Source organism: Lineus longissimus, chromosome 16 (genome assembly GCF_910592395.1).
Source record: "Lineus longissimus chromosome 16, tnLinLong1.2, whole genome shotgun sequence".
NCBI classification, from domain to species: domain Eukaryota; kingdom Metazoa; phylum Nemertea; class Pilidiophora; order Heteronemertea; family Lineidae; genus Lineus; species Lineus longissimus.
The window spans coordinates 13,703,927-13,728,068 of NC_088323.1; the positions used below are offsets into that span (position 1 = coordinate 13,703,927).

The window sequence follows — 24,142 nt, forward strand, 5'->3', positions numbered from 1 at the left end:
CGATTCCTGAAGTTCTCCGTTCAATCAGAGTCTTTCTATATGGGCCTCATGGACGTATGGTATGAAGATTTCGTCAAGCCAATGGTGAATCGTCTCCTGTCTGACCCATCCCGTGGCGGACGATGTGACCACAACGTTTTCGGGCAACTCGGCCTCTTCCAGAGCTCGAACAAGCGCGCGAACAAATCCTCTTCTTGGAAAGGTGATGTGGGCTCGCATCTTATCGCCATTCGCCGCCACGCAAAGTGTAACAGAACATCCCAGCTTTGCATTCTTCCAGGAGGTTCGTACATCAACAGCCTTGGCACATTTCTCATTGAGGGTGTACATTAGGCGGAGGTCAAAAAGGAGGAAAGTCTGGTCCATGTTGAAAAACAGGCGCATTGGTATACCAAAATTTTCGATGGTGTTGGTTATTTCATCGCGAAAGTTTCGAACCAGGACAACGGCGTTTTCTGGAATGGTGGTAGTGTTCTTCGTGACTTTTCGCAGGCTGATGTCCTTCCTCTTCATAAAAAGTTCCACCCAGCCGTTGGATGCATGGAAATCATGCATTAGTGGTTTTGCTTCTGTGGCGAGTTGTCGGCGCTCTTCTGGGAGGGCATCCCACCAGGTGTGGAATAGTTGCACGGCCTTCTCCTGGACATTCTGGATCACAACAGGTAGACGTCTTCGCCGAACATCCTGGAACCAAATTTCTAGTTGGTCTTCGACCTCAGGCCAGTAACCAATCAACCTCTGCTTCACCTTTCGGTCTTTGCCCCGGTTCTGCTCCTCCTTCAATTCCAGGTCATGACGGTTCCACCTGCGAAACGTCTCAAAAGGTATGTTGTGGTGGTTGGCAAATTCTGTCATCGTTCGCACAGTGCCATTTCCAATGGCAATCTCAAAGTCTTGCAGGTATCGCAGCTTCTCCGACACGGAATAACTACGCTTTCTTTTAGGTAGCTGCTCATCCATATTTCTACAAGTTGTAGGCAAGGCAAGAAGAGGTTTCCGACAGTACCCAAACTTTATATACGCCTGAAACCTCACTGATTACTCAATAGTTTTTGCCCTTTTAAGCCTACGTGGTGTCCCAACTAAAATGCTAAGATAATTCTCCCGGATTCCAAACTATGGACCAGACATTGTTGTTCGAAGTTCCTTTCTTTCAATCATCCATTACACCTAGCAAACAAGCCTTGATATGCCTTTTTTACGCTTTTTAAGGTACTCAAATTTTGAAATTAAACACCCCGTAAAAACCGGTGGAGTATTTTGTGGGACACCCCGTATTATTCCGCCGCGGCACTCGTCCGTACAAATGACGCAACCCTATTAGGTCACTTGTGAAACATACAGCAGCCCCTCTAAAACCTAGACCTGCCTTCCAAGTTGACAGTCTACTGCTATTGGTCGTTACCATGCGTGTATTGTGATCCTCTACTACGTACCATCATAAGGTGGGTTTGGCCTGAATATCAGGAACCGGTGGTTTGTCGATGAAAAGACAGTATATATACTGTAAAATCGGACTTAAGACATCACTTCTGGGTATAAGGATGTCCAGCCCACTTTGGCAAAGTGGGTTCGTTTGTCTATTGAATATGCATGGTTTCTCCAATCATTGTTCAAGACCAAGCATAAACACATTGAGGTTTAGTTTATTGACTGGGTCTTGGATGGACATGATCATGTAGGCCTAATCGTTTTCACTTTTCATAAAAGGAGTTTGTGTCATACCAGAATTGACCAGTTCTATATAAAGGGTGTCACAAAATAAAACGTTATTGTATTTAGTGCTTTATGAAAGCTGTTTTTCATCTAAGGATTTTTTGGGTGTTGACTGATCAGGCCTATGAAATGCTTGGTTTAGCAGGCTTCGTTTTCACACATCGTCTATACTGCAAGATGTACCCCAAATGCCAGAAAAGACAGAAAGTGTCGGAGAAAACAATCAAGTACGTGCGCGACTTCGAAGAAGCTTTGGTAAATGGTGTTGTCACCTCAATAAAAGAATAATAAGAATGTGCAAACCATTAAAAGATTATACGCCATTTCGACGCCTTGGAAAATGAGCAGTTGAAGTACACGTCTTAACAAACAGGGTGGATGAGGAAGGAGACCCTATACTTGACCACTGGGTACCTGAGGTTCTGCAACCATTCGTGGAAGGAGAGAACGTTGAAAATTACTTCTTGATAGTTGACCATTTTCGACCCCATGCACGTACAGGACAGAACATTTTGGATGCGGATTACTGAGATGTGGGGAATTCTGCAGTTGGTGCCAGTGGGCTGCACATCCCTGCGGCAGCCGTTAGACCTTACGGTGATGAAGTCGTTTGAGTCTAACGCGCGAAAGGCAGGGGAAGGCATGGAAGGCATGGAAAACAGCAAATACTGATGAGCAGGGCGGATGCGGAATGATTGGACTTTCAGATGTGATACGCGTTGTAAATGTTGCGTGTGAGGCTGCTGTAGTCCACAGGTCATCATCATTGGATTTGAAGCGGCATTTCGTCCTGGCCATGTTGATGCTGGGTCACTTCCAGTTGTCGATGGAGATATAATACTGAAGAGGATGGCAGAGAATTCCGAGATCTTCACGCGGACGAAGTGGAAGTTTATTTGGCATGATCAGGGTGTAATGAACCTTCAAAACTGTGGCTAACAGCTAACTTTAATCTTCTCCGATCTGTGTTGGACTCCTATAGAACAACCCTACAGACTCGTGGACCCACCATTTTAGACATCCAAGAAAATGGTGTGTAATTAGCAAAACCCAATTTAGTGAAAAAATCAATTAAAATTGGTCTTCGAATTTTTTTTTTATTGGGACAACCTGTACAAGTTTTTGTACGCGACCTTGAAATTCAGAAATGATCAGAGCTGGTTTTCTCTTCTCAATAATTTCAGAATAGGCCTACTGCCAATGTGACATTACTGGTGTCAGTTCTATGAAGTTCAAAGCCAATGACTACTAGGCCTATTTGCGTTGGTATAAAACCAATCAGAAAGCAGATAGTACATGTATTATTACAGATTATTACTGCATGTGCAGCCATGTGACCGTCATAGTAATGAAGTGGGCTGGTTTAAAGAAGTGATGTCTTAAGTCCGATTTAACAGTATGTTTATTCGTACTATAAGTACATAAATATTGTGAACGTGCATGAACATTTTGTGCGGGTGCCAACAAAAGAACAACCAATTTCTCGTCATAACTTTCTACACAATGACATCCTCTCCTAGTATTACAATTCTTAGAGAAAAATCAATCGAATTATTCACACTTACATTGTACACAAAAAATCTAGAAGTATTTTTATTTCAGTAGACGACAAAAAGTTGCTCCCCTGATCCCTTATTTCTAAAAGTTCCCTAATTTTAAATCCCAACCTCTTTGACCTGGCAATTTATAAACCTCATCTGACATATCCTAAAAGTGGCAAATTGTACCTATTCCAATTATATTTATGAGTAATGTAGGTAAAGATTCCCTAGTGGTGAACTGTTGCCTGCAACTATTAACTGGATACATTTCCGAGTGTACTTGTTTTTTTACAACAAACAAGCCACTTACGAATTTTACCATTCTCTTTTCCAATTGTTTTTGAATACAGCAATCTTGAATGATATCTGTTAATAGATCAGTATGTGTACGGTAAGAGAGACACAATACCTGTCTGATGCATTTACGCCATGCGATGTAGATGTCTTCAGTATACGGTTTTGACATGTCTAATAGTTGGTATCCATATAGGGACATACAGAAGTTTTTAAATAGTCTATATCTTGTGCTGAAGTTGGCAAATCTAAACTGAGACATTAAAACATTAAAAAATTATCGTTTCAATTTAGGATTATAATTGCTCATTTTAACACGTAAATTATTTGTTTTTTGTGTTAAATGTTGAGTTAAAAGTACCACGCCCGAAATCAAAAGGGACCGTCAAAAGTGACCAAAAATAGTTATCTGTTGTTTGTATCGCACTAATTAGAAAAAGTAAATTAACTCGATTTATAATAGTTCTCTTTCTCTTGATGACCCATGATTTATATTTGGTGCTAAATGTCATATATTTTTTACAGGTTTCAAATAAAAATATTCAACTACGAAACGGCGTCCGTTTTCTTCTGTGCCAAACCCCGAGCACAACAGTCACTACAATATTCTATCATACTAAATCACTATGTTACTATAATGTTATATAAATATCGCACAACCATGACTACGTGCGATATTCATATACATGTAATATTATATTTGTCAGCGGTACGTTGGTCTGAGTCGAGTAGCTACCACTTTATTTCTTTATGGTTATTTTTTATATTCACCTGACTGTTAGTTATTAATATTTCGTAATCTGTAACCTCACATGTCTTTTGTTAGGAGGAATCAACTTATATACCCTAAAGTCCTGCGAGAGAGAACGAATATTGCTGACATGTCCCTATTTAATAACTGGGGCTCTTGGTCATTCTTGGATGGATCACCCCTGCATCATGTCTCCCTAGTTCAATAAGCTAGCCAAATTTGGCTGGGTCTAACAACGGGGGCTTTGATTTAGATTTGGCAACCTCTGCAAGGGAATAGCATCATTTTCTCTCTCGCGGGATATTAGGGTATATCTATTCAGTGTATTTTGATATTTGGTTATCGACAGTATGTCTGTCTTGTTTCAGGACGGCTTTACGGCGCTAATGGTCGCCTCCCAATTCGGTCAGCCTGATGTTGTAGATGTTCTATTGAAAGGTGGCGCAGAAGTTGACAAAGAGAAGAAGGTAACACACCAAAACTTCCATTCATCTGAACTTAGCTTTCTAACTCATAAGATAACAAAGAATATTATTGTTGAATGAGATAACTAGTTTGAATCACTTAAAATCATCTTCACCTCAGGGATCGTATTCATGAAGCCTTCTTAAGAGAGTTTAGTAAGAATTTACGTATTACTAGGTGGTTCTTAGCGAGTTGCATCATATTGTCAAAGCACTCGTAACTTCAATCGATTTCGTAAGTCGCTACTAGCGTTACGTGAGGTGTTTTCGACTTCGTAGCGTTTTCTATAGAGGTTCTTCACGTGACTTCATGACATGACGTTTTGATGGCCACCTGCCAATACATTTCCTTTACGTCGTGACCACGTGTGACGCGGCAAATATGGCAGTGCAAAACAATACTCTAAATTCCGACGTTAGATAGCGCGCCGATCAAATCTGACTTGACACTAGGTGGCAGCAGCTGACGGGTATAAAAAGATAAACAGACGACACGCCCACAAAATGTCCGCGATCGATAAATTTGAACCCGCAATTCACACACTTTGTGACCAAAAACATTGGAGAAAAGTATCATATGCAAAAGAGTTTTTTTTAAAAAGGTCGTAGATTCTCTATTGAAACGTGACGCAGAGGTTGACCTAGGGGAAAAGGTAACACACCAAACGTCCCATTCATCCTAACTTAGCGCTCTAAAATCGTAAGATAATAAAGCGATGTATGTTATTGTTGAATGGGATAACTCTTGCGGTCATCTACACCTCAGACTCTTATCCATTTATATATTTCGATATTTGCTTATCGATAGAATACTCAGTAAATTGGTATGTACATGAACATGACTAAATACATGTAGCACTGCCTCTGTCCCGAGAGGAAAACAATGGCCAATTTGAACCCTGTGGCGCCTCGAAAGTTAAAGTTCCAAAAAGTCAAAGAGGTAAACATATAGGGTCAAAATTTGCAATGTCCATTAAATCTTGGTAAGAAGATACGACTTGTTATCCAAAGTTTAACATTGTAGATACTTCCTGATCAGTAGAATATATCGATAATTGCGGTTATTAATTAATTAAACACCGCGTTTGTGTTATTCGATCATTCACATGAGGTTTATAGCTCACACATTTTTGCGTGGCGTTACAGCAGTGCAAAAAGATGAACAAACAAACCGCATGTAATCACGAAATACTATCGTACAATGCTATCGTAACTTCTGCTCAAAATTATCAAAAACTGACGCCGTTAACGACAGTCTGCAGACTCAACTTAACGGGTTAAAACACCAGAACAGCGTCCTTAAGTCTCAGTTAAACAAAAACAACTGAGAAATCTGTAAAATAAAGGGAATAGGAAACTAAAATGCTCAGAAAACAGAGTAATGAGCATATATAACTCACTAAGGCGAGACGAAATCAAACTTGAATTTGAACGTAAGCAAGGACATTCGGGTGTCTCGAAACTTCGTAATGATCTGAAGCAACTGAAAGTAGACGGCAGTGCGATCAGGATGCCATGCTGGGTCAACTAACTTTTCACAGGGGCCAGCTCCTGCACTCTATCACTCGTGGAGTGACCACATGCATGTATTTATAAGGAGGCTTGGGTTATCTGTTCATATGATTACAAAAAGCAAACTCAAAATGTTAAGTGTTCATCATCAAATGCGAATGAAAAAAATACATGTGATAGCCAGTAACGTCATCGATATTTATGTTGATTATCAGTAACTAATCACAGAGCTTTTATTTTTGTATGTTTCCAGGGGTTAATTATAGAGGACCACCGGGAGTGGGGAGCTCATTGACCCCTGGAAATAGAAATTGTATTGGCCTCGGCTCCACATCATTGGTATTCACCTGCTATGAACAAGCGTTATAAAGTATTGTTTCTTGTAGTCCCGCGAGAGGTGGAGACGGTTGCGTTCTGTCTCTCGTCCTCAAGCTGGCCATTTGAATTATAGTTGATTAACCGAGACTTACCTGTAAGTTGAAGGTTGATTGTAATTCTATCGAACTATCAATCACGAGCGGGATCACATGAGATACGCGTAGTAGATCAGCAGTAAGCCTAATGGCCGCGGCCACGCTAAATACCCACCATGTGAGTTCTGCCTTGGCCCCATCTGTCAAGCAAGTATTTTTGTCATAGTCGCCAGTTTGTAATTGGAGAGCCTGCATCTTATTAGCTTCCAACTGTCTGTAATAAAATGGGCAATACATCACCCCGGGGAAGCAAGACACCAAAGTAGCGATAACCTTGGCAAGTAATTTTATAGCAGGCCTCTCTTTTCTCTGTAGGCTTGAGCATATGGCTTTGACCTTTCCACTTTCTCTGGTGTGAGGAAAACCGCAATAAGTATTGAGTGAATATGAATCCAATAAATTCCCTTTGTTGCATTGGTGGCCAACTTGACTTAATGGGATAGGGAATTAACCTATGGTCAGCTAGTATTGTAGTAGCCATCATTGCACTTCTGGCACATGCCAGTGTCATATCTTGCTTCAGCCGCAGATCGTCAACATATATGACCGATGGGATACTTTGCTGCCTTATGCGTGCCATAATCGGTTTCATTAGGTTTGTCCATACCCTTGGACACGGGCCAATCCCATTCGGGGAGCATGTATACTGAAATAATCTTCCATTCCACTCAAACTTTAAATATCTTTGTGAATTTCTGTGTCTAGGTACACTATAATTCGCATCTTTGATATCAATTGTGCATTGATAGCAACCAGGTGTCATCAAATCTACAACGGTCTTAATGCCCTCCATTTTAAAATGGGCATCCATCAAATGTTTGTTCAAGATAAACAGATCTAGGATCATTCTGTATGTTCCATCCATCTTTGGCCTCAGAAAAATTCGGGAAATAAACTATATTGGCTTTTGGTGGCATTCTATTATCACTTTCTTCTCCAGAAGATATCTTATTTCGCCATTAATGGCCTCAGTTACCTCTTTGTTGAATTTTATTTGGGATTGCACCCTAGTGTGTCGAGGCGGATCTCCATCAAACTCAAGCTGGTAGCCTTGATAATAATGAGGAGAAAAGGATCAGATGTTGATTCCTTCCAGTTTTCAAAATAATGTCGTATTCTACCTGCTTTAAAATAGCGAATATCGGCTTCCGATTTTCTAACGGTTTGCTCAATGAACTCATTGAGTTCTGCATAATTGAAGGAAGTTGTACTGGTCAATATCAAGCTTAGAAGTATTTTGAGGACCTACCTGATCTGGTAAGCGTTCTGTCTTTACTTTCCGTCCTCCCGTTTCTTCTTGTTATGGGAGTAGGGCTTCTTTTCCCTTCCGCCTTGGAACTTACCACGGTATTGTCGACGGGATTGGTAACTCTTGTGGCCGTGATGGAAACTCTTTGCCCGCGGCTTCTACAAGTAGTTTTTTGTCAAAGAGTATGAGTCTTTCGTCACCTCCTCGACCTGTTTGGCCTCTTTTATAGCCTTGGATATGTCGTCGCCAAATAATTTGTTGGTAACATGGATTATTCCTGTTCTGCAAAAGCTTTAAAACTTGGCCCTGAGACCTGGCTTTATTGCTTCCATGCGTTTTATTGAGAGCTCCTGGTTTGCGTGCCCAAGAAGAGCCAAAGCATCGGAAGCGATTTTGACTTTTTTCTGTTTGTCAATGTTCTCTTTGAGAATTGAATCTGCGATGCTAACCTGGCCACTGCGGCAGCAGCTTTGTTAACTGCCTTCTGGATATAAAATAGGCGGACATCACGTCACGCGATCGGGCAACATCAGTGATCTTTGTCCTTATCTCATCGTTAAGCTTTGGGGTTTCTAACGCCCCACAGTTTTCCGGAAAGGGATAGAGTTGTTCCTTCTCCATCGCCATATCTTTGGTCTTCCTCAGGCGAAATCGATTGTTCACAATTTCTGCCAGTTTATTTTCTTTCATTGTAGCAATGCGAAAATAAAGGTAATTTTGGTTAGGTCCGTCCTTTGTTATGACCAAGTAGCTTCTAGAGTGACTCAGCCACTCACTCTCTTGATTACAGCGGCCGCCTCAGCGCCACCACGCGGGGTCTATTGGTATTAGGCTAAGTAGCTTCGCGCGATATGCACCATTCTGGGAAAACTCAATGAGGAAGTATACTCATAAGCATAATCTATTCTTAGCTCCAGCTCGATGTAACCTTGCGCAGTGTTTCTTCGGGCCGGATACATTGTGGTGGAAAACGTTTAGTACAAAGAACGGCTGGCTTGCGCCAGATAAATAAGTGAAGTAAGTCTGGCTACGCGTGACTACTGTGACAGAAATGACCATTACAGAGACTCTGTGACGTAGGCATATACTTAATAGAATAACCATGCCGTCCCGTGTTTCGCGCTATATGGACCATTCTGGGAAAACTCAATGAAGAAGGTATGCTCATTAGCATAATCTATTATTAGCCCCTGCTCGAGATAATCTACGCAGTGTTGCTTTTGCCCACATACATCGTGCTGGAAAACGTCTCGAACACAGAAGGTCTGACATGCGCCAGACTAATAAGTGAAGAAATTCTGGCTGCGCGAGGCATCTGTGATCAACATGACCATAGCAGAGACTCTGTGACGTAGGCATATATTTTTTATAATTAAAAATGCCCTCAAAAGACGATATGGAATGAGTTTTTATTAACATTTCCTGAACTTCTAATTATTACTTTACATAAATAGGTCGGCGTTTGGTCGCGTGCTTTTCTTTCCTTGTGACAATATACAGCAAAATAGTTACAACCCCACAATCGCGCTATAAGTCCATAATAAGGCCACGGTGACCCGTTATAAATGTTTCGCCAGCTTCGCTATTTTGCCGCTACGCGGCGCGTTGGGTCCTTGCGTCCAGTGAAGTGATTGATAGTGAGATAGAATAGCGGGCTTCAGGTTAGAGCCTATCCGCGAACGTATATACCTATCCTGATCCTGATCCCGGAAACGGGATAGACGAATCTCTCTAAATCATTTGGCCGTGCTGCTGTAAATGTAAACTTGCCACGTCATTTAGCTGTCCATGCACCTTTCTGTAGGACCGATAGGGCAAGAAACTCATTTATCCCTTCTGCTTGTTCCATTTGGAACGATTTACCCGCCGGCATAAAGCAGTCACCTACATAATATTCTTTCAGGACAAGATATAAAATACAATACTTCAAACAACGTGTTTTTTTCGGAGCTGGTCATGGCTTATGTAAGATTGATAACATACACACTCGTTTTAGACTTGGTTAAACCAGAGTCTTTCAAATAGAGAGTCAGGTCACGGCAAGTTTCATCTGATCCCACAGCTCTCTCGGGCAAATAACTGGAAGTCATATATGAAACCCATTTTACTTCAGCTACAAACTGAACTGAGATGCAAAACATTGATAAAACGACCAAATATTCAACGTAAAATATACTCCGCACATGCAGTATACATAAGATTTCTCGGATAACAAATACATACAATATAATTTTTTTGAACTTATATCGATGTGAACGATTCAACAATTTAGGCAGATATGTTCGTTAATTTTTATTGGCTGCTAATTGCCAAACTAAACAATAATCAAATCAAAATTAAGCTGCATGCAAACATCCACTGATCGGCTTGCAACTTGAGAAGGCACATTATGAGAAAACTCAGAATGTACACATCATGTTTGTAAGGTTCAAACCGAATGGCGTGTTAAACAATATTGGACAGTATTCCTAATAAACACCACCTTGCGCTTTAATTTATGCAAAACAAGCTCATCGATAGGAAAATGAACCGTTTTCTAATCTTAAAAGCAAAGAAACTGAGCTTCAAAATAGCAGAGACATTGAATTAGAGAAATTTTGATAAAACAAAATTTGATTTCTAAACATGCTAACGTTTGACCACAAAATAGAAATCAGTGCATTTGAAGCTGGCGTTTGCTCTAAAACGGAGTTTTTGGCTATGTTCAGCTGATCGAAGAATAATTGTTCAAGTTCCAGTTGTGTGAAATTTGCCTGGGTCAACGCGTGACCCGAGAGAGCTCTGTCCCAACGCGCGTCTTTTGGAACGGGCGGTTGCTTTGATGTTGAAACCATACGTTCCCTAGTTGCCTGACAATTCATTTGAAAGACTCTGATAAGACAACTCTAAAATTTGATCTAGTCTACTCAAAGTCTATCATCGACTCTCCTATGTGCTCATATAGGCAAGAGGGTGAGACATACTTCCGTTACTTTATTAATTGCGTGCAATTTTGCTCATGTGAGACGTATTTTCGACTCGTGTCGTCTTTCTCTCAACAATTTTTCCCCTAATCTCATCCTCAGACAAGTAATTTTTGGATTTGATCTTCCATTTGTAAATCATAACCCAATACTGTTTACCTTCGTCGAGGAAGTTATCAAAAACTCCAAAAGATTTGCCTTTTAGCCGGCCTCCTGATCATACTGGTAAGATTCGGCTTCATAAATTGTTGAGAAATTGGGAATTGGAATGCCAACCTATATTCACCTGCATTCTGCCACTCCAGTTGTAATAGGTGACCATAATGTACCTTGGGACGCGGCACCTTTTGTTCAATAAATAAAATTAAAAAGAAAAAAACGAAAAATATTTCGTGATCAGCCAAAATACTTATGATTTTTTTCTCCAGAAAGCTTTGTAAGTTGGAAACATAAGTCATAAAGCGCGATAATTTGGCAGTTTTAAAGTAGTGCATAGGTTACAGAACTAAAATTGAATCTATTCAAAGTGATATCGACTTCTGGCTCTTATCTAATTGTATACATGTATTATGATATTTCAAAAATTGATTGTTGACGGCGTCAATGGACAGCGCTGATGCTCGCCTCTCACAACGGTCACCTTGCTGTCGTAGATGCTCTATCATGCTATTGAAAGCGGCGCAGATGTTGACGAAGGGAAGAAGGTAACACACCAAAAGCTTTCTCAAATCATAAGATGATAAAGCAGTATCAACAAGAGGCCCAAGGGCCTGGCGCTCAGCTGAAATGGATAGGTGAAGGCAAGGGCCAAGTGTGTGTCGGTACCGTTATTATGAGGCAACGTGACGCTATAACGTCTAGCACGCAGAAGTGCTGGTGCGAAATACCTTCTTGCTATATCAGTGCATGCTGAAGTACTGAGTTGACGTCACCCTGCTATTATGACGTAAAGTCATTCAACAGCCAACCTTGCCCACATGATGTGAGCCGAGAGCTGGGCTTAAAGATGAGCGAGTGGTGTACTACATTTTGAAAATTGTCTATCGTCTACTACATATGACAGAACAGGATCTAGTGGACTTAATGATGAGGTACTATCAAATAAGGTTTCCATCAAATGAATCATGAGGGCCTGTTGAGTTATCCTCTAAGCCTGTATCCTATAGGGCTAGGCTATCGTTTTGGTCTTTTTTACAGCCTACAGTACAGCCAAGCACAGCGCAGTGTACAGACAGTACAGGATTGCCAACCAAAAACATGAGCATTGCTGCGTAACGAAACTGCAGTGGAATTCATGCTACGATGTCATAATGTGACTTTCAAAATAATTGTTGTCACGGCCAATGACCAGACAGGGAGAAAACAAACGTAAATGGCGAGATTTGTTGCAAAATTGCCAACCACAACAACTCAGGGACCGTAGCCAAAATGGCCGACGGCGAATTCTCCGGTCGCTCGCGCAGTCCATAAACAAGCACCAATTTTACCAACTTTAGGTGCAAGCTTGGTCATCAAAGTAACATAACTGAAATACATCTAAACAACATATATATACAGTTAAAAGTGCATAAAAATCCCGTTTCAACCTCCGGGCGCTACCTTTCTTTCTCCGCCAGACGCCGGGCCCTACCGGTCGTTATTTAGTGCGACCGCCACCAGAGTGTTTATCAAGATCTTTCGCCGTTTTAATTGCGCATTTTAGGCAGATTAATCAATTATTACATGCATGCATTATATATCACCGAAATGATAATTGCGTAGGCTATTACAAACTAAGTTCAGATATTATTTTCGTTTTTGAATTGAATTTAGGCGAGTGATTTTTGACACCCGGTCGACATATCAGGACTTTCAAAATTCACGCGAGATCGCTTGCATCATCGGCACGTTGAAAACCGAATTTCACAAATTCCACAAATATTTATCACATACCATATGTATCACCACAAAGGTAACTCTCTAGACTATTTGAAACCAAGTTCAGATACTTATTTTCACAAAAATTCGAAGCTATGCAAGCGATTTTTCAGTGGTAGGCCTAGAGATCGACGGAAACAAATTTCTCGCTCTAAAATGACATGAGACGAGCACCAACTTTCGCTAATTTGTGCACAAAATTTCCGCAATATTATAAAAAACTATTGATAAATCTGAATTATATAGACTCTTTTCAGTACCTAAACAAATTTCAGGCACATGGTCATGTTGATTAAAAGAGTATCAACCGATTGAACATGAGAAAGTTCAATCACCTTCATTGAAGCAGCGACTATACTGCCATTTTTAAATGGTGGCATCTCTTCTATCCATCAGCCAATCAGCGGCACTGCTTGCAAAAAAGTTGAGCCACCGCCAAATTTGAAATCACCAAAATTCAGTCAATGTGCCTGCAGCGCCAACTGGCGGTGAAAACTATATTAATTCCATTAAAAGTAAAAAATGAAAAAATATTTAAAAATATTCAGCCACATTTGAAAACAATATTTGCTCTGTGGACCGAGGTTAAAAGGGAAAGAAATCTAAACGCGAAATGACCTCATTCTCTTAATACAGGTCGGATCGCGCTGATTTTTCGTTTTTTGAGTTCACCTTGGGCAACTCCTAATTTAGCACCGTCAACGAAGTGGCTAGGCGTTCCCGGTCAGAAGTGTCCAATTTTGTCCACAGATGGGTCCCTAGATGGATGGATTGCAGGACGGACACCATTTGAACAGCTATTCTACTAGCTCCGCTGACTTTGTCAGCTGAGCTAAAAATGTATTGGCATATGTATTTTTGTTGAATAAGATAACTCATTTGAATCTCTTGAAATCATCTACTCCTCTATCTAGTCGTCTCTTTTTATCTATTTCGATATTTGGTTTAATATCGACAGTGTGTCTGTCTTGTTTTAGAGCGGCTGGACGGCACTAATGAGCGCCTCCAAAAACGCTCACCTTGGGGTCGTAGTGTACGGTGTTGTTATTAAATGGTAATTTCACTTATCAAAGTGAATGGTATCAAGGCAAAATAAGTTTTCCACCATATTATAGGGGGGTCCAGTGGGCGTTTGTCTTACGCTTGTTAAGTGGTAAAGACTGCGCCAGCAATAGGGACAGTGATCCAGGGAATAAATCTTACGCTTGTGAAATGGTAAGAATTGCTCCAGTAACAGTGATCTAGGGAATAACTCTTATACTTGTGGAATGGTAAAATGTTTGCTCAAGGATTCACACAAGCTACAGAGAGAAGCAAATGTAAGCGTGTGACGACAGCAACACTTTTAATTGACACCTAATAGTTATATTTTACTGCTGGAGGTCTTATTGAGACAAATCAATATTTCCAGCATGGTGCCAGTGTGTTGCTTAAGGTTGCTAAACACGCAGGGAAACTGAGTACTAAATGCGAGGTATTTATTTGTGTCAGGCTCTGCTAAACCTTACAGGATTGGGGGATGGACTTAGCTACAAGAGTAAAGCACAAGATTTATGATAGCAGAAAGGGGCGCCTGTAAAAATTGTACGTGACCTCTTCGCTAGATATGAATTTTATACAATCAGTTTTTAGTGCAGCATACGTCCCCCGTTGAAACCGAAACTCAGCACTCCCGTGACGATAAATTCGATGTCACAGACATTCAAGCACAAACGCCACGCCGGCATAAACCAAAACAAGGAAACATCGTTAGAATAGAAGATGATTTTGAAGTGTTTTGGCGAAGCAGCACAATTTTATGTCCCTGCATAGGTACATGTACACGTATGTCGCGCGCCTAAAATGACGGAGCGCCTAAAATGTCGGTTTTAAGGATCTAACAACGTCGGTGCCGCGTTTTAAAAAAATTATAATTTTTGGTGCCAAAAACATCGCTGGCCACGCCAAAAATGAGGGTCCTGTAATCCTTGGCAGACGACAATATAGATAGGCTAAAAACGTTTACTTTTTATAGTGGTCCCATATATCTTTGTCTACTGTTGGCCAGTTTGTTATGATGTGATCAAATTTGGGGATGCAAATATTAACAGACGTTCTGGAATCTCTATGAGCTCCGAACAATCAATGCCAATCTAGTCAATATTGGGATCTGGCTCATCTCTGTTGTATTGCATCTTTTGGGACTTATTGCATGTTATAGGTCTTTCCTATAAATAGCGAAGAAATGTTTTTCCTTTGGAACGTTTACGGCTGTTACAGCGGCACTAATGAGGTTCGCTGATGAGGTTCTGTGCTGCGGACTGTCGAATCGGTTGGAACAAGGAATATAGATCATGCGCAGTCTATTGGGAACAGGCAGTGCACATGGCAGTGTCCCATTTGAATACACCCAGTTTGCATACGTTCTTGATTTTGTACATATTATGTTTATGATGCTTCCATTACAGTGCGGGCTCTGCAATACCACAAGGCTCAGCTCGCACTCGTTTCATCAGCACCCTGCAAACAAATGATTTTCATCGAAATTAACGGTTTTCTATATATGGCTGCGATTAAACGATACAAATACCACTCGTCTGAGGGAAAATCTGGCAATTGTTATGCAACTTGATAATTGCAGGGCGCAGCTGTTAAATACCAATTGTTGACCGACGTATTCGAGAGATTTTTCCGGCCTGCATGATCGGAGGTCGCAGCAATAAAAAACGCCCGTTTGAAGGACGCTTTCGGTTGATAATTTGAAATTGGAAATGGATTTTATAAACTGTATGTTTATGAAATTGTTTGCAATCGTATGACTGATTTTATGTTATATGCAATATATACACAATTTACACAAAACACCGGAACTAAATAGTAATAATCATAGCTAAACAAGCCACGTGTACGAGTGCCTGGTTTACAAGGTGGCCTTCAGCGCGTTGCTGCTGTGATTTTAACATGTGGGAGATGCTCAGAGAGGTTCCTGTTACTTCCACATGATGTTTATAAAAGTAAATAATAGATTACTTTTACACAGATTCGAATGCAGACAATCGATGCATGTAAGATGATACGCCCGAAGCTTCGTGTTTGAGATTAAGTACTGTAGCCTACTCAATGTTATGTAACAAGTGTGACCGCATTTCCTAAATAAGTTATTTTGAGCCAAAGGCTGAAGACCGGATGTGTGTCAACTGTATTCATACACTTCACTTCACTTATAATCTGCAACCGCAGTCCTTGGTATTGCCAATAGTAACCTGCATGTTACGATGCGACACAAGCACGCCCCTTTTCTATATGAGCTCTGTCTAAAATGACCTTTCTTTGTGAGAAAATGAAAACAGGCGCGAAGAATCCGCCCAACTGTAATGAACATTCGAAATAAAGTATCACATTCACCGGACCAGAAGCGATAGATTCGTAGACAGATACTGCAATATACCAACTAGACATGCATGTAAAACAACCTGTCGACTTGCATATGAGTGTAACAACGGGGCTCGAGCTGTTCATGTACATTTATATACCCAAATTCCAACGAAAATATGATGACGTCATGAGAACAGAATGTGTTGCTGAGTATGCAACCGTCATTTTTGGCGTGCCCACCGACTTTTTTGGTAAGAAAAATTACTGATCTTTTAGGCGTGGACACCGACGTTTTTGAGGCGCTCCGTCATTTCAGGCGCGCGACACACCTGGAGTGTGAGATGTTCGGACCACACTATTAAGCATTGTTGCCGTGCTCATCTCACGAACACGACGATTCTGCACAAAATGTTGCCTTTCTATGATATGTTTTAGTACAAGTGTCTTATCTCCAGTTAGAACTACATGTATGCGTGTCATTCGGCAATAACAACGTCATATCGCAATATTCAGTGGACATGTTCGTCTCCTCATGCCTGGATTCCAACAACTGTCTGCTGTATGATCTTCCCGAAAGTACCATTGCTTCACTCCAACGAATCCAGAACCGAGCAGCCTGGATCATCAGCAGAACTAGAAAGCATCACCACATCACACCTGTCCTCAAAAGTCTCCACTGGCTCCCTGTTAAACAGTGAATACAGTTTAAGATACTCCTGCCTGATCTTGGGTAAACAAAAAAAAAGTTGGAAATCCATTTAAAAAAATACAATGAATAACACAGCGGTAATCGAACAACATATTGGTGTTATTAACCCCAGTTCACAACAAGGGTACCAACAAGGATACCAACAAGGTTCGACTCAAAAGTAACAGAAACCAACTAACCTGTTGAACAGTTCAAATCTAGTTAACCCTAGTCAAGGGCTAGTCAACACTAGTCGCCAACTGGCCTCTACTAGCAGTCAACTAGCCTCTACTACCAGTCAACTAGCCTCAACTATGACCTCGTCAAGAGATCAAAGCTCGACTACGACTCATCAAGTCTTAACTGATAGTGGTATTAGAGCCAAACAAGCCCTTGAAGTGTAAGTTGTTACTGGTAAAAGCAAGGATTTCCTGAATAAACATATTACCTTTAATGACTTAGATAGTATGACAGAGAAGGAAATCTTGAAACACCATAGAAACACCTTAGGCAAGATCAGTGGCGCAGTGGTTAGAGCACTTGGCTCACAATCAGGAGATCCTGTATTCGATTCTCGGAAGGGTCACTGCTGTTTCGTCTTTGTGTCTTTGAGCAAGGCACTTAACCGCACTTGCTTCTCTCCGCCCAAGAGTAAATGGGTACCTAACTGGCAGAGTTGGCACACTATGAATGTTAGTCCTGAGCGCTGTATAGCTGCAGCTCGGACCTGTACTACTCCCAGAGAATAAAGCTTGAACCAAGAATGTACAGACTAAGAGCTATGGGTAATAATGTGAAGCACTTTGAGCGACTGAAACCAGTTGGATTTAGCGCTATATAAGTCTCATAATTTGAATCTACCAGACAAAGATGGCTACTAGGCTTAAAGAGTAATAGATTATGCTTTTCATTACTGCAGCGAGCATTCAAAACCACCCAGAAACTTCTTAGCGGATATCAGGTCGTATATGAATTCTATGGGCCCATTTACGTTTGGCTGGCCATTCCCGCCAAAAAACCGCACTGGTCCATTAAGGCTGCCATTTACATCGTATGACGTCACAAAATTGTATGTTACGTCATATCGACCTCAATTTCGCAAGTACCCGACCCGTCGGCGATACGAGGACGTCCTTCTCGGATATAACATGGTATGACGTCATTTTCCAAAATATTGCCGATGTCTGTTTTGGGCACCAAGATATTTGCCCCTTGAAAGGCCGATTTAAATAGGTCATGTGGCAATATTTCGGCACAGAAATGTTGTCACTTGTGATATACCGAGTTAATGTCTAACGGGTGAACTGTATTTCGAACGATTTTTAACGCTTTTTACTTACTCTTTAATGATTCATTGGGTAAGATAGTCTTAAAAGCTTACACTAAATTGACAAAGATATTTTTGCCGCTTGATGACGCAGATGATCTTTATGAAGACTTAAGAAGTGATTACATCGTTACCAATGAACTTTGCAAGTGGTTGGGATGGTTGAGTCTTAGGATGGGAGTATTAACCGCTTTGGCATCATCAACTCTTTTCACTTTAGGACTGTGTCAGGAGATTCAAAATGGGCAAAGCCAGAACAGACAAAGTCAGGAAAAATCAATTAAGATAAATGGATCAGGAGACTCCTTTAGCTCGGGTGACAGCCATTGAGAAGCCCCAAAAACAAAGATCAGAGAAGCAATTAGCATGGTCAAGAGAGTTTGGCAAAAGGTCACAAGAATTTAAGAGGTTAAAAAGGGATACCAGACAACCAGAACCGGTCGAACCGAATAAGGTTGAACCACAGCCAATACCAGAGCAAAGTCCAGAGACAAAGTCCAGAGAGCTTCGCTCGAACCAGAACCTGAACCAGAACCCAAACCAGAGGATGAATCAAATGAAACTGTATCTAAGACCTCATCTGGTATGATTGTAGCTGTGGCAGCAGTTGTTATTGTCACTATCATTTACTTTAAGTTAAAGAGTGTTAAAGAGAAGGTTGTGATGACAGATTCTCATGTAATGGTAGATACCCCGGTGGTGAAAGAGGTGGTTAAAGAACCAAAACTATTTTGATGGAGTAGTCCTTTCTGGGTGAACTTATCTTGTCTAAAGCCAAACCACGTATGCCGCTTAGTGCTTATTGTATCACTATCAATTTCACTATGTTTAATTGTTCCTGAAATGGGAATTCTTTATCCTCTGTAAGTTCAAGGATTACGTAATTATTGTTATCACAGTTGAATTTGACATGATCAATTCCATTTTCTTTTAATTTATCTTGCCATTCTCTACAAATATTACTTAAACTAAAAAGATGAAAGTAGCTCAAATGAATAATTGATTTATTTACTGCTCTCGTTTATCCCTCACTGGTAAGCTTTGTGTTAAAAAATAGAACACTGATTTCATCTTTTAGAAAGTCACCTGGCTACCAAGAATTGTAAAAAGTTATTGATTTCAAAGTAATGGATTTTATGTTTTATTGTTCTGTTAAGTACTCGAAGCTTTTTTACATTCTCGTTCTCTTATTATGAAGTCCATTACTATTTAAATCTAACAAAAGTTATGGTCAAACAATCTGCATAAATTTCTCCCTAACCTCTTCCATTTTCTCTCTACCATTCAAAATGATAACCACACATGCTAAATCCTATTGGTTTTCAATGAATAGATTTTCATGAAGTTTGTGAATCTTCTTTAGGTAAACTTACTGATTTTTCTTCTGAACAATTTCTATTTTTGATTCTTTCATAACAAACCATTGGATCTGTTCTGAGGTAAATTATGAAATTGGGTGTAACGCACATTATGTGACTCATCACATTAAATGGTCGCATGTCGCTTCGAGCTTGACAGGTTGAGACGGACTGGTTGTTCATTTCACTATTGTCTGCCTGTTGTGAAGTCTGTGTGTATCAATTTCTGCTATAATGTCCAGGTGTCATTTGAGGCTCATCTTCTGTGAGACATGCGAACCATTTTGCCGTGGTGGGTCACATATCTTTGTAGTGTTTGGAATATGTGTCATCTAGACTATCAAATTGACCACAAGTTAATTCCCACTGAACCAACTCAGGCGTGAAAAGATATGGTGTATTGAGAAAACGCTTCTCTCCATAATAATAGTTTTACCTTCAGTTGAGTGCAATCTCTCAATGAATGTTTCCATCGCCATCATTTGAAATTCGTCAGAATATTTTTTCGCGTTATTGTACATGTGTTCAAGTAGATTTTTCCCATGATAGTTTCTCTACACCTCTAATGGTTCTGGTACTATTACTACGTCTGAGACTTCTTTAATGCCTTCGATTAACTCTGACGTCCCAGAGGCAATGTTACCCTCAGCAACAATTCCCGCCATTTGTTAAACACTAAATAGTAATTAGTATATAGTTTTTAATTTCTATTTAGAATTTACTATTAAACATTAAAACATTAAACAAAGTTTGGATCACTGTAATCAATGTATTTTTCATAAAATCCTGAATGGCATCGTACAGATTCCATCTTCTAAGATGAATCATGTAGTCATCAAATGAGATGTCTCTCTGAACCACGTTCTTGGTATTTCCCTTCAGTTTCTTTGCTTCTGAATATTTTGCTGTGTTAGCATACATCTTACTTCTCAAGGCAATGCATGCTATCATCTCTTCACCTCCTAGCTCTTCCTTAAAGTAACATGGTACCTTCTTCTTGATAGTGTCATAGAGTGGATGGGACTGCGCCCCGAGAGCTGACCTCGTGTGGGATTTCCGGTAGTTAATGAAGTCGAAAAAAAATGATCCTTAAGATTTGTCAGGTCCTTCGTCAACTCGCCAGTCTTTAACTTTATTTATAAGTTTAAAATAATCTTTCTCGAAATCAGTAGTAGAATCTATCCTTCTTTTTTGTGTTCAAATCAGTGTAGGGCGCAACCACTTTGATTGTTTGAAACTTACCACAGAATGAACCTCCTTAAGAACCATTCCTTGCTTTAAGTAAAACTGTAGCATCCTGTATGCACTATGTAGTTGGTCTTATCCTTTTGTGTCAGTATTAACTTTACTACATTATATATTTTCCCCTCCCTGTCATCACCAAGTAAGGACGTAATTCATCATCATCGATTAAGAGAGATTCGGGACAGAATGGAAAGTTTTTTGATTTGAACTTAATGTTTTCGGGGTAAGCCAAGTCTACCTCTTAGAAGTAGCCTACTTCGTTGTGCTTAGGAACTCCTTGTATCCAGCTTGACATCGTCCGAGAGCTTTTGGGTCTTTGGGTTCCATCATCTCAAAACTGATGTAGGGTTGAGGTTCCATCATTGCCCGACCATAAAGGTTATTTGCATCGATGTAAAGTAGCTTGTGGTGCTCATCGGCCTTGACGTGTCTTGTTCCCATCACTCCTGAAATACCTCCTCTTATCGCCTTTTCAGAAGAAGGTAAAATGCTTCAAACCAACTTGCCATGTTAAACCAGGTGCTGAGTAACAGTGACAAGGATCAATCTGAAAGTAGTTCAAATTGAATTTCTCAAAGAAATCAGCTAGAAGTAACACATCAGTTTTGAGGTACAGATCAATGAACTCTCCATGATTCTTGAAATTAAAATTTTCCCAGGACCTATATCTTTTCAGCCTCTTCGTAAGCTGAATCATGTACATTTCATTCTTTAATTCGTCAAAGAACATAGTCTTCTCTAAGTGAGTAAGTAGACCCACCAAGGTTAGAGTAGTAACGCTGAAAGGGTGGATGTCGTTCTGGGTGCCGACAAATGGTACTCAGGTTCGAGATCGACTGGACAATAAGCACCCTGGGTGCCATTACACTAGACAAATAGCACCCAGCTTATTTTTGCCTGGCTTACGGATCTTAGGCAGACGTTACATAGAGCTTCACGCTTCACTCCTCACGCCTCATGCTTCACGGTTCACTCGTGAACCGAAGAATTAACAAGGTATTTCAATGAGCCCTGTTACATAGGAAAAAATGAGGGCCTCAGTTGAAATGCCTTGGAAATTCTTCGGTTCACGAGTGAACCGTGAAGCATGAGGCGTGAGGAGTGAAGCGTGAAGCTCTATGTAACGTCTGCCTTATGGACGAGGACGTGTCTTGCAATCTCGTTTTATCTCACGCCGTGGTACTTCAGGCCTATAGGTCTTTGAAAGCACATTTCGGATGATTTATTCAGAAAAGGTATGTAGGAGGGATATATTCAGAGAATGAAAAATTGTGTGATGACAAAATGAATGGATTTGCTGCGTATTTTTCTTGACAATCAGTCGATATTGCTCCATCTTGCAAAATGATGGTTATCGTGACACGTGACCTCCGTGAGCGTGGGGCCAAGCTCGGTTGTAGGTGTAGAAAAAGTGTAGAAGAAGAAGCTGTGTGCTGTTTGTCTAGTGTAATGGCACCCAGGGTGCTTATTGTCCAGTCGATCTCGAACCTGGGTGCCGACAAATGGTACCCAGACGACATCCACCCTTTCAGCAGTAGTAACTGTGTATTTCTTCGTGATATCTCTGCCAGTCTGACTTCGTCCCGAGAGCAGAGCTCGAATCAGACTCCGTCCCGAGAGCAGAGCTCGAGTCTGCCAATGTCATGACGAAAGTAACGTTGCAGTTCAGTCGATTAGATAAAAATTCTTCCATTCTGATTAACCAGTCACAGGAAACCTTTACAATATCAGAACCCCTGTAACTCGTGTATTCACTGTTGTAGAGTAACGGGTAGTCGGAGTGAACATCAGCTCCAACTGCAGATGCAACCAATTTGAATAGCTTTTTGGTTACAGTGGTTACTGGGGATACAGGGTTAACAGGTTCAGTAACAACAGGAATACTTATGGATTCAAAATCAGCATAGATCACAAAGGGACTCTGTTCTTGAATGAGTGCTTTTCAAATAGAAGTTGAGACCATTTACTATTCGGTGCAGGCAGAGTGGTCTTACAGTAATCGTGTTCACCACATTTCAGTTTATGTTTTTCTAGTGTTGATTTACGATAAAAGTACGTGTAGTTCCTGCATCTCCTGCAGAGAAATACGGTATTCCTGGTTGTCTTGTAGAAAAAATTGATGTCTCTTATGTACATGAAGTGGTCCTTGAAGTAAAACAGATCGATAACATCGTCATCGTCATAGTTCTTTGACAGGTAGAGTGGTTCCAGTTGTGCATAATAGATGATTTTAGCTGATACATTCTGTAACTTAAAACGTTAATCTTAAGAATGTTGTCTTTCTCCTTTTGGATACATACAGGAAAGGAGTTAATTTTGATACTGCCGTTATCTAGTTTGGCTAGTTCTTCTTAACTAGCTATAGTTTCAGGTGTGACTTAGTCGGTGTGACGTTGTAATATTCAGCAGCCAATAGACTCCATAGAAAACATTCATTATAATTTCATTGAATATTCATTAAAGCTTTTGTTTTGAATGGTAGTTGAGTGTAATGACCACCTCTACACTTTTGTATGAACAGAATGTGAGGTCACAAGACTTTATCACATTTGAAGACAAACCACTTCCTTGAAAGTACCTCTCCTCAATCTAAGCCTTATTGTAATTTAACTGATTTGTTACGGCATATATTGCCTGATTCCTCGAAATTATGCTTTCCATTGGAGACTGAAATGGATGGGTCGTGCTATGCTCTCTAGACGTAGTCCGGATGACTCTCTCCTGAACTCGGCAAAAACGAAGATACAGTGGAACCCCGGTCGGCGACCACCTCAGTAACGCGACCACCCCGCGAACACGACCAAAATTATCCGGTCCCGAATGGTTTTCTCTCTAATTCCCATTAACTGGCCCTCGCTAACACGACCACCCCGGTACCCAGACCGCGACCACCAGCTTGGTCGCTCCCAAACTGCAAATTAACCCCGCTAACGCGACCATGAGGCCAAATTGCCGTAATCAACCATGACCGCATCGCATCAATTGGCACCTTTTCGCAAATCCGTGTTGATAATTAGCACCTCGAATACAATGACCATGGGAATCCATATGAAAATAAATGATGTGTAAGTGAGTTTGATCAAATGTAAGCGCAAATAAAATGAAGAATAAACTTTCTTTTCGACTCACGGTTTGTGTTTTCATCATTTAGTATTAAATGATTTAGTATTAAATGATGTCAAGAGGCATGCACACGTAGTTTTTAGGACAAATAAATTATGTTGATTAGTAAGAGTACCGATACTCAAAGTAAAGAATGCTTACTACGTCGTAATGTTGATAAAATACGT

The 24,142-nt window shown here is 40.5% G+C and overlaps 1 protein-coding gene across 1 annotated transcript in view; it reads left to right on the forward strand.

Moving 5' to 3' along the window:
- The window catches only part of LOC135500409 (ankyrin repeat domain-containing protein 50-like), a 745,855-nt gene that overhangs the window by 536,590 nt on the left and 185,123 nt on the right, over positions 1 to 24,142 (forward strand). The window contains exon 14 of the mRNA XM_064791866.1: positions 4,671 to 4,769. Coding sequence (XP_064647936.1) covers positions 4,671 to 4,769 — 99 coding nt within the window. The remainder of the gene's footprint in view (positions 1 to 4,670; positions 4,770 to 24,142) is intronic.